Genomic DNA, 11,711 nt, shown 5'->3' with positions numbered 1-11,711 from the left:
TTATTATTAATTTATTTATTTTTAGTTTTCAACATTCACTTCCATAAGCTTTTGAGTTTTAAATTTTCTCCCCCTCCCTCCCTCTCCTCCTCCCTCCCCAAGAGGGCATGCAATCTGATATAGGCTCTACGTATACATTCCTATCAAACCTATTTTCACATTAACCATGTTGTAAAGAAGAATTAGAGCCAATGGGGGGGGGACCATGAGAAAGAAGAAACAAAACAAAGTAGAAGAAAAAAAAGAGCAAATGGTATGCTTCGATCTGCATTCAGACTCCATAGTTCTTCCTTTGGATGTGGATAGCATTTTCCATCGTGAGTCTTTTGGAGATGTCTTAGATCCTTGCATTGCTGAGAAGAGCCAAGTCTATCAAAGTTAGTCATCACACAACGTGGCTGTTACTGTGTACAATGTTCTACTGGTTCTGCTCATTTCACTCAGCATCAATTCATACAAGTCTTTCCAGGTTTTTCTGAAGTCTGCCTGCTCATTCTTTCTTTCTTTCTTTTTTTTTTCCAGCCAAAGACAAAGTTTATTAGAACGTCCAGACTCTTAAGGAATCTAAGTATTTGTATCGCTAATGCGAGGGGGTCAGATCTTAAGAATCTGAGCCCTTGGCTACATTTTAAGAATCTGAGCACTTTAATGAAGACAAGATGGACCTTATATACAGAAAGACTGTAGGAGGGATCTAGGAATGGCCAAGTAGTTTGGGGTGACTGGAGGATGGGGTCTAAGGAGTATCTGGATATGAGTGGCCAGTAATCTGGGGTAAACAGAACTCCACAGACAGAACCATATGGCCAAGGGAGAATGGAGTCTAGATATAATTAAGGATGGGAAGTGGCTGGGGCAATGGGGAGGTAATGGAACAGAATTGGAAGATTGGGTGTAGTGACAATGAAAGGCCAGTTGAGTGGATTACAGCCTGAGGCAAATGCCAGAGATTTGGGGAAAGTCTAGGAATTTTCTTTTCTGGGGTCCAGATCCCAAAGACATGGTCTTTTCCTTTTAGAGGTTCAGATCCCATCCTTATCATTTCCTCCCTGAAACAAATGGGTCCCAAATTCTTCTGGGATAAGGGACAAAGGTGTTGGCTTCTGCAACTATTTCCTGCTGGCAAGGGACTTAGAGCTATCCCTACCTCAAGGGGGTCCCAAAGAGGAGGTTGACTTGAACCAAGCGCAGGCTGCATCCAGGGAGGATGGGGGGACATTGGCTGGTACTCGCTGTTTGTACCAACTGTAGGTGAATGGCCTGTAGTCTGGAAGACACAAATCTGACAGAAAAGACTGCAGGGCTCAGATATAGGGAGAAGTAACAGTAATAAGAGCCCCATCAAAGTCATTTACATTTGACCTGCAGGATTATCTGGTCTTGTTACTTTTTCAAAAGTTTAAGTAACACTTTCCCAGGTAGAAGTTTTCCACCCCTGGGTTCAATAGTTACACAAATGACTTTGCCCAAGACTGACTTTCACTTTAATTATCACTGAAATTCTCCTCCCCAAACCAAATTGAAGATGTTTCTGATTTATTTTCAGTTGTTTGGGGGTATTGAATGACTACACTTTCAGGTCAAAACAGCAAGATCTCACACACTTGCATTGTGTTTACTTCTTCTGCTGTCTATTTGCTCTGACCATAGACATTTGCTACAAAAGGATAAAGCAGGGACAAAATTTAGGGCCCAAATATTTCAGGATAAAATATCCTGAATTCTGATAATTAAGTTTTCCAATCATGCCGTATCAAATCCACTTCATAACCAGACTCAGGAAAACGTGGGTAGCATTCCTTTTCAAAGGAACACAATAGGGAAACTGAGCCAGGAGACTCCCATCTTAGGCTGAAGCTAAAATTGCCTCTCAGCTTTTCTCAGTGCTGACTTCCCACCAGTATCACATTCTCTGAGTAGCTTGTGGCATTTCTCTCAGATGGTGGATTATTGAATATTGATGGATTATTATGATCCATCAGACAACTCAAAATAAAATCCCAACAGCTTTTATCTGAAACAGTAATCACAAGTTAGGAAAAACTTTTCCAGGATTTACGTCTCAAACTTAAATTTGTCCTGGTGTAAAAAGCCAATTGTTAGAGATTATTTCTATATACTTGCAAATTCTCAGCAAGCCAAAACCCAAACAAGCTTTTTGGCAAGTTTACACATTAAAACAATAACCAATAGCCAAATTGTTTTAGTGGTAACCAAATTATGGAAAGTTCCTTGACATAACTGATATAAAAAGTTCACCAATTTGAAAATTAAAACGAACCCATTACTAATCAGGTGACTTCAATTTTGTTAAATGCATTTCCAAATTACACAGAGAATCAATATCTCATCATTAACAGTTAAAACTACAACTTTAAAACAGCATGCTTACCCAAGTTCAGAGGCTAGCTTCTTTACCTTGAGCAGGATGTGCTGAACACCGGTGAAGCTTCCAGGCAAAGGTTGCCCCAGAGCCCAAAGCCATTGCCAGTGGGGCCCATGCTGTAGAGGGCGAATTTGGAGGTGGGGGTGGGGGTGTGAAACTCTCTTCTCCTATGAGTGGGATTAATAGATACCCTTTTGACTCAAGAGAAGGGAGTGACAAGGGTTATAAGGAGGTGTTTCAAAATTCCTTAATGATTGATCACAAAACTTCCAGAATCTGCTAAGATGTTTTTAGCTGTTCTAACTTTTCCCTGTAATCTCCATGAAGGAGGATTCAGGCTTGTAGAGGGAAGGAAGGAAGGAAGCCTCACGGAACCAAAAAGCACCTACAGTTTTCCCAATTCTCTAGTGCTGAGAGAATTGACAGAATTGGGCATATGCTCCCAGACAAGGCATCCATCCTTGTCCTCTATGCTGTAGAAGGTGTACCCAAGTCCATGGCCTCGAACTGAACCAGTGGACCGAGAGCCTGAGAGTGTTAGGCCGAGTGTTAGACAGTCTCATAACTGTCTGACTGAACAGCACCTCCAAGCTTTCCTAGGTGCTTGGGGATTGACCCCACCTGCAGGGCAAGAAAGAAGCAGGGGGAAGCTCACATACCTTCCAGTCTTGGCTGGAGAAGAACTTGGGATTAGGCAGCTTCCCTGTACAGGCCACCAAAATGTTGAGGTTTAGAGGTTAGGGGTGCCGGGACCCCAAAATCACAACATGCAGTTCTGTCTAAATGAATTTGACCCAAGCCTTCTTTCATCCAAAGACAAGGTTTATTAGAGCATCCACCACATTGGCCAGACTCTTAAGGAATCTAAGCATTTGTATTACTAATGCAAGCAGGTTGGATCTTAAGAATCTGAGCCTTTGACTAGACTCTTAAAGAATCTGAGCCTGCTCATCATTTCTTTTTTTAAAAATTTATTTTGATTTATCAACAATCACTTCCATATGCTGTTGAGTTTAAAATTTTTCTCCCCATCCCTCCCCACAACCCTCCCCAAGATGCACACAATCTGATATAGGCTATACATATACATTCCTATTAAACATATTTTCACATTAGTGATGTTGTAAGGAAGAATTAGAACCAATAGGAGGAACCACCAGAAAGAGGAAACAAAACTCAACAGAAGAGAAAAAAAATAGCAAATAGTATGCTTCGATCTGCATTCAAATTCCATAGTTCTTTCTTTGGATGTGGATAGCATTTTCTATCACAAGGCCTCTGGGAATGTCTTAGATCCTTGTAATGCTGAGAAGGGTTAAGTTTATCAATATTAGTCATCACACAACGTGGCTGTTGTGTACAACGTTCTCTTGGTTCTGCTCACTTCACTCAGCATCAGACCATACAAGTCTTTCCAGGTTTTTCTGAAGTCAGCCTGTTCATCATTTCTTATAGCACAATAGTATTCCATTACATTCATATACCACAACTTGCTCAGCCATCCCCCAATTGATGGGCATCCTCTCAATTTCCAATTCTTTGCCACCACAAAAAGAGCTGCTATAAATATTTTTGTACATGTGGGTCCTTTTCCCATTTGTGTGTTCTCTTTGGGATACAGCCCTAGAAATGCTATTGTTGGGTCAAAGGGTATGCACATTTTTATAGCCCTTTGGGTATATGGAACTCAAAGTTTTAAAAATGAATGTTAAAAATTGTTTTTACATGTAACTTGGGAAAAATAAAATGCTTAAATAGATAAATAAATTTAATTAAAGAACGAAGGTTGTGATATAAGAAAGCCCAGGGCTGTCCCCAGAATAGGAATCTTCCTTGATAGTCACTATCTCTTGGAGAACTTCCTGTCTTAACCATCGGAGGGGGCTCAGGTGATTTTGCACCAAGATCCAGACCTCTAAAATCAAATTGCAGAAGGACACTGCCTGCCCTCCCCCCTCTAACCATTTCCTCTGCTACAAAGCACAAAGGTCAGTAGTTTAGAGGGCAGATAACACTTCATTTTACTGTGTGGCACTTTCAGAGTAGAAACATGTACAAATGTGGAATTATGAGTCCTGTCTAGTCTTTTTAGCTTGGCATACTTTCAAAAATGTCAGACTTGAAGCTGCTTCTTGTTTCACTCCCCCTGTCTAAATTGTGTCTTCTGGTCAATTCAAGAAATAGTTTGTCACATGCCTGCTGTGATGATTAAAAAGTTTGAGAGGCATAGTTTCTGGGTAATTTAATAATTTTATTAATAATGCCAGCATTTTAATAAAAGGATGGTCATTTATCCATCTCTCTTAGATCAAAGACAATCATGGTGGTAGGCTCACAGTTTATACTCCCATGGAAGAGTATAAAGAGTATATATTCCTGAAGGTGGTAATCAACTCTGATTGGCTAACAATTAATGAGAAAATGAATATTACGATGAAAGAGTGGGCTATATTATAATGAGCATCTTGGGGTATGTGACTCGGATCACCCAAGTCTTGGTCAAAGAGACTCATCAATTTCCATATCACCTGTCTGATAAAAGGGAGGATCCACATTTTCCTAGACCAATCTGAGCAAACGCAATGAACAGGAATGCACCCGTTAGCCCAAACTTAGAATTCCTTTTACTGTCTGATTAGTAAATCTTGGCCTGGGTAAATCTTTGAGAGAGGTCTCCCACACAGTTTGATTTCTGGATGAAGGAAGCAGAAAAGGGAAAAACCTTGGTCCTAATACAATAATTAGTTATTAATACCTGATAGAAATAATCATTTCTCACACTCCTGTATTCAAGGCACTGTGCTAGGTGCTGGGGCATACAAAGACAAACATGAAAAGTCCCTGCCTTCAAGGATTGTATATTCTCCTGAGGGATATGGGATAAAACACAGACACAATTAAATAAATTTATGGGAAAATAAAAAATAATACAAAGTAATTGAGAGAGAGAGAGAGAGAGAGAACATTACTGAATAGGACAATCAGAAAAGGTCTCAACTAGGAGGTGACTTGGGCTTTTAAGAAAGCTAGGCATTCTCAGAACTGGATGCTTCAATGGCACAATGACAAAGACCCAATTCCAATCCTGGGAGCCAAAATTAAGAGGGTCAATTTCTCTCTTTGGCTCATTTCCTCTTCTGAAATTTATCTAAGAAAATATTTTAATATACCTAAGCTATGTAGCTCTTGTTTGTTTTCCCAAATGTAGGTGAAAGTGTCCTTGACTCCTGTACAAGCACCCAAGGTACAAAATGCATGTTGGTACAGGACTACCTTTGTTTCAAACCACAGAAAATACATAAAATGCAAAATACTGAAAACAACAACAAAATAAACAAAAGAACACTAACCTTATAGGAGCCCATAAACAGATAAAGAAAATATATAAAGCACTCAAACAGCCAATCACCTCCCCCTAGAAGGGAACTGAACTTGAGGGTGCCATTTTAGACTTTACAATGAGCATCCTCCCCTCCTCCCCAGAGTGTTAGATGGTCTCCTCGAGCCAGATATTAGCACTCCATAGTTTAGACTGCCTCTGGAAGATAAATATACTTTGGAAGCTTCTCATCAAGCAATCTCTTTCCTATTTATTTAATTCATCTCCACTGAGGACACAGTTAGCCATTTAAAGAATTTAAAATTCAAGGTCTAGATTTACATTGGGTGAGTAATTTATTGGTTTAGGTTTGATCATTGAACTCTCAAGTTTGAGGACTTTTGAACTTGGAGTTACTTATGAGGCAATTTCCAAACCCATTATTGCCCAGGAAATCAATCTCCCTTTCTGGCTGGAGGGTTACATTGTTTTATTTTCTAATTTTAAAATTTTATTTTATTTTTCAATTAACAAACATTTGCTTTCTTACCCTCTCTCTTCATTGTAAAGGGAAAAAAAATAAAATTTCTGCAACAAATAATGTATGGTCAAACAAAACAAATTCCCATGTTGACCATGTTCAAAAATGTTTGTCTCATTCTGCATCTTGCATCTATCACTTCTCTCTCGGGAGGAGAAAATAACATACATCATTATCAGACCTCTGGACTCACAGCCAGTCATTGCACTGGTCAGAGATCTTGACTCTTTACCAGGTTGCTGTTACTGTATGCATTGTTTTTTTTGGGGGGGGGTTTGGAAGCAATACGAGTTAAGTGACTTGCCCAGGGTTACACAACTAGTAAATGTCTGAGGCTGGATTTGAACCCAGCTCCTCCTGACTGCAGGGCCAGTGCTTTATCCACTTTGCCACCCAGCTACCCCTTGCTGTATACATTGTTTTCTTAGTTCTGCTTAGTTGTCTCTGCATCAGTTTGTAAAAGTCTTCCCTGAACCTATTCTTTTTGTAACTTCTTTTTAATGGCATAAATGTATTCCATTACAGTACATTCATATACCGCAATTATTTCAGCCATTCCCTAATTGGCAGGTACTCCTCAGTTCCCAGTTCTTTGCCACTGTAAAAAAGTGCTGCTATAAATATTTTTGTACATATGACTTCTTTTCCTATTTGATCTTAGGCCCATTAGAGGCATTGGTAGGCATGCACAATTTAGTGACTCTGGAGATATAATTCCAAAATGCTTTGCTAGAAAGTCTATGCCAATTCACAGCTCTACCAACAATGTATTAGCGTGCCTGTTTTCCTGAAGCCCTTCCAACATATATGATTTTTTCTGTATTTTTTTTTTCATCTTTGACATTCTGATAGGTAGAAGGCTAGATTCTAGGATCATACTGCCCAGGGCATTTATCCCTCCCCCCTTCTGCAGATGGAATTCACAAACATTATGAGCTACCTCCTTAGGCCCTGTATAAATATTTTGTTGTTGCTGCAAATTGTCATTAACTGCTCATAGGAAAGGAAAACACGTGAGCATAGGTTCTCTACCCTCAGAGTGCAGGGGCTACATATCTGAAGAATCTTCCCCATCCCCATTACTCCATAGTGTCTGGGAGTCTGGCTGAGTAACATATCACCCCTCCAACAACAGAAACTGTTCTCCTAAAACATGTGGAAAGTAACCAAGAACCACTCTGGGCCTAGTTTCCCAGCTGTGAAATAGAGTAATGATTTCTAAACTTCTTCCCAGCCCTAAATATTATGCATTCCTTTAGGTGGGTAATATTCTGGCTGATAGAGGCTGTCTTCATGGGTAATCCATAATGTCAGAAGTGTAGAGGACTAGGGAAAAGATACTGTTTCTGGAATATTAAGCCCCCATCTCCTGAATGAGTGCTAGTGTGTAGACACATTATGAAGCAATGTAGAAAGACACATTGGGGCCAGAGTTCTTCAAAAGCCTCCAAAGAAGAACTGCCTGTTACATCTTCTTTTCAAAAATGTTTCTTTTCTTTGAGTTCCCCACCACCCCACCCACCCCCGCCCCATTTCAAGCACCTGGAAGCCCATCCAGGCTGAGGGAAATGAATTGTTTGTGCATGTGTGTGCTGCGGGGCAGTGGTGGTGTTTGCCTAACAAGAAGTCCTGGATACTGCATGGTTTCTGTGTCCCCAGCCTGCTCACACCTTCCTGCTGTCCCTCCTAAGTTTGAAGCATGTCAGAAAAGCAGCTCAGTCTGAACTCTCAATCAGTTCAGGTATTAGAGCCTTTGACTTCAGACTGACCACCGGAAGTTGAGAGAGCCCAGCCAGACTGCCCTTCTTCCATCCATCTCACCAGACTCCCCCAGTGGCTATTAAATTGGCTGCTTTGCTGCTGGCCTAAAGGCAGGAAGACCTGAGCTCAAATATGGTCTCAGATATTTGCTAGTTGTGTGACCCTGGGCAAGTCGCTTAACCCTGTTTGCCTCAGTTTCCTTATCTGTAAAAAGAGCTGAGAAGGAAATGGCAAACAAACTCCAATATCTTTGCCAAGAAAACCCCAAATGGGGCCATGAAGAGCCTGACGCAAAATGACTGAAAAACCACAAAGCTCTCTTGCTTCCTGTCTTGAACTTGGGGTGTCTGGAGATCAAGCTGGAGGCTTGGCCCTGGGGTCAAGATGTAAACAAAAGGCATTGTGATTCCTGTTTGTACCAGGCTGCTCCTCAAGCTCCCAGACAGACTGCCTCAGTTTAGCACTTAGCATTCCCCATTCCTGGAGTGCACTTTCTCCTCAAGTCTGCCCTTCAGAATTCATCTCTTCTTGCAAAATTCAACTCAGCTAGCTAACTTTTCTGATGAGCCTTTCCTAACACTCTCCCCTCCCTCTTCCCTCTCCCAAATTTTCCCAGTGCACCCCCTCCCCATTTTATTGCCTTTCAATCTGAACTTAACAAGTACCATATAAAATCAGCATTTCTAATGCATTGTAGAACAGGAGGGTATTGTACATGAAACAAAGTCTACATGACGCGCAGTTAGCTTTTCTTTTAAACTTCAGCATGTACCTGGCAAACCAGCCCAGCATGTCTGTGATTCCTTTTGGCCTTCCTTCTGTTCTCTCCTTTTTTGGGGGGGAAAGGGAGGACCAGAGACGCTCCTCCTAAATTGAAAAGAAAAACTAAAACTTTATAACAAAAATACATACTTTGACTTCACATATATAATGAATGCTTGCCTTTTCAAGGGGTGGAGGAGGTGGAGGAGGGAGAGAGAATTTGGACTCAAATTTTAAAAAAATGAATGTTAAGCATTTTTAATTTAATTGGGGAACATTTAACAAAATAAAAATATATTTTAAAAATACACTGTTAGGCAAAATAAATCCCCACGTTGTCTGTGTCCAAAACTCTGTTTCATTCTGCACCTGGAGTTCATCACATCTGTGTCAAGAGGTGGGTAGCCTGGAATTGTGGTTGGTGGTTATACTGATCTGAATCCTAGAGCACTTGGTCTAGATTTCTCCTTTGCCTCCTTTACTGTCCACCTGTGGTATTCCCCTCCCTCATATCAGAATGTAAACTCTTTAAAGGTATAGACTGATGTTATTTTTATCTTTCTATTTTCCAATGCCTAGCAATTTTAGGATAGTAATAAATGTATGTTGATGACTGCATATGTATCCAATTGCTAGACTTCTCAATGGAGGAGGGGGAGAAAACGAAGGGAGGGAATTTGGAGCTCAAAATTTTTTTTAAAAACCCAACGTTAAAATTGTTTTTGCATGTACTGAGGGAAAAATAAAATATGAAATAAAAACTGTTGAATTTTATTCTTGAGAAAGGGCAGTGCTCTTCCTCTGTCACCGACCCTACTTATCGAATTCTCCCATCCCGAAGGTGGCCTAGGACTAATGACCTTCCTCTTCCCAGTCTCCTCAGTTCTCCCTTTCTATGGATTTCTTCGGGGTGGGATAATGCGGAAAAGCCTAGACTTGAAGTCAAGAAACTGAGGTCAGATCCCAGCTTTGACACTTAATGGCCTTGAAACTTTGTTCAAGCCTCTTAAATCTCTCCGCCTCAGTTTTCTCCTCGGTAAAATGGGGATAATCATACCTGCACTAGCCCCTTCTTAAGCGTGTCGTGAGGAAAGCCCTATCTAAACATTTAATCACTATGGAAATGTGAGGTATTTATAGTCCAAAGCCTAGAGCTATCCCCAACCCCTCCACAGCAGGGGCAGAGAGGAGATGGCAGAAGAGGGCGTCCGTGGAAATCGGACCTGCCTCACTTAGGAAGCAGAGTCAGGACTGTTCAAACCCAAAGCTTGGCCAGAGGCGCTTTCCCCGAAACTCTGGCTGGCCACTTGACGGGCTCCATCGCAGTAAAAACTGGGGACCATTCGGGCGAAAAGGCCAGCCAAGCCCCCTGCCCTGGCGATCCGACGGGCGGCGAAAGCGTACAGCAGAGGGTTGATGCAGCTGCCCAAGAAGGCCAGGGGCGCCGAGATGCTGTGACCCACATCGGCCGCATAGTCCAGCCAGGTGACCGGTTCAGAAGACGAGGCTTCCAGCAGCTCAGAGGCCACGGCTGCAACATTGGACGTGTGGTAGGGCAGCCAGCACACGGCGAAGACAACCACCACAGCGGTCACGATCCGGCTGGCCCGGCGCCTGCCAGGGTGGTGCAGTTTGCGTAAATGGCTGCGGACGCAGGCTGAACAGACGGCGATGATGGTGAAGGGCCCCACAAAGCCCACCACTGTCTCCAGTAGGAGAAGCGTCACCAGCTGCTGGCTCGAGGAGAACTGGCGCTGCAGGCAGTGGCTGGGGTCCGCGGTGAGCGTAGCGGGTGCCGCCAGGAGTAAGGCGGCGACCCACAGCAGCACCAGCACCCTGCGCGCCCCGGCCAGGTGCCACCAGCGCTGCAGGTGGAAGGGACGGGCCAAGGCCACCAGGCGCTCTGAGCTCAGCAGAGTGACGATCAGGACGCCGGAGAACATGGATCCGTTCACCAGCCACACCAGAGTCCGGCATACGACTGGCCCCAGGCTCCAAACGCCGGCCAGCGCGTAGATCCAGAAGGGTACGGTCAGGAGCGCCAGCAAATCGGCCGCCGCCAGGTTGAGAATCAGTAGCACAGTCGGCGGCGGAGCTTTCATCCTTCGACACACTGTCCATATCACGGCCAAGTTGCCTGGGACACCCACGGCGAAGGCCAAGCTCAGGAGGGCACAGGCCACCTGGCGGGCGACACTCAAGGCTATGGGGGAGTCGGGATCCGCGCTAGACTGGTCAGAACTCATGGTCGGGGGACGTTCCCCCAGTAGCTCTTCCACCTGGAAGCCTTGGCAACCCTGGAAGTCTGGGTAGACTGGACGGGCAGACAGCCCTAGACACCCTGCTGGTTCCTCAGCTTCGCCCTCCTACCCGTGACCCTACCAGTGAGAGCTTGAGAAACTGAGGAAGTATGGACTTATCTTTTACTTTCGTCCAGCAAGCCCCGCCCCCTCCCCCACGGCTCCAGAAAAGGCTGAGGCGGCCTTTCTTAGCATCCCAGCTCCGGCCCTCGACTTGTGTAAAGTAGTGGAGCAAGAGGAGGGTAGTCCTAAGAAATGGAAGGAGCTATGAGGAGGACACTGGGATGCAGGCAGGGCGAGGAGGAAGGCTGGGGACAACTTGGTCATTTCCCTCGGTCAATGTTATCTTTCGTTATCCGATGTTACCCTTCTAATGTGGTGGTAGTTTAGGATCGTGTGCATGCGAGCATGTGTGTGTTTGTGTGCTCCCGCGATGATTTGTGAGTGGAGTAAGGTGTGGGTAGGTCTGGCACTGGGGTTGCTTTGTAAGAAACCTGCCAGTTCCTGCCGGGCTCCTAGTTAGTCGTCTTCCTCTGGAGATGGGTCTGTCTGCTGTGGTTCTGGCCCAGTCTAGGTCACTAGGTCACATTGCTAATCCTGGACCTCAAGAAAGAAGAGTCCAAATTTCAGTCAAAAGCACGA

The 11,711-nt window shown here is 43.6% G+C and overlaps 1 protein-coding gene across 1 annotated transcript; it reads right to left on the bottom strand.

Annotated features, from left to right (window-relative positions):
- Positions 1–9,011: 9,011 nt before the first annotated feature.
- Positions 9,012–11,169, bottom strand: LOC110210376 (leukotriene B4 receptor 1-like). The gene has a single exon (XM_020989291.2). The coding sequence runs from the start codon at positions 11,013–11,015 to the stop codon at positions 10,002–10,004; it is 1,014 nt and encodes a 337-aa protein (XP_020844950.1). The 5' UTR covers positions 11,016–11,169; the 3' UTR covers positions 9,012–10,001.
- Positions 11,170–11,711: the final 542 nt, after the last annotated feature.

This window comes from Phascolarctos cinereus, unplaced genomic scaffold (assembly GCF_003287225.1).
Source record: "Phascolarctos cinereus isolate Bilbo 61053 unplaced genomic scaffold, phaCin_HiC Scaffold_2;HRSCAF=192, whole genome shotgun sequence".
In the NCBI taxonomy this organism is placed as follows: Eukaryota; Metazoa; Chordata; class Mammalia; order Diprotodontia; family Phascolarctidae; genus Phascolarctos; species Phascolarctos cinereus.
Note: the sequence above shows the minus strand (reverse complement) of the source record. Positions and strands in the feature narration are given on the sequence as shown.

Bases quoted from the DNA above. Each gene is read 5' to 3' on its own strand.
- LOC110210376 (XM_020989291.2), bottom strand. From the start codon at position 11,015: ATGAGTTCTGACCAGTCTAGCGCGGATCCCGACTCCCCCATAGCCTTG.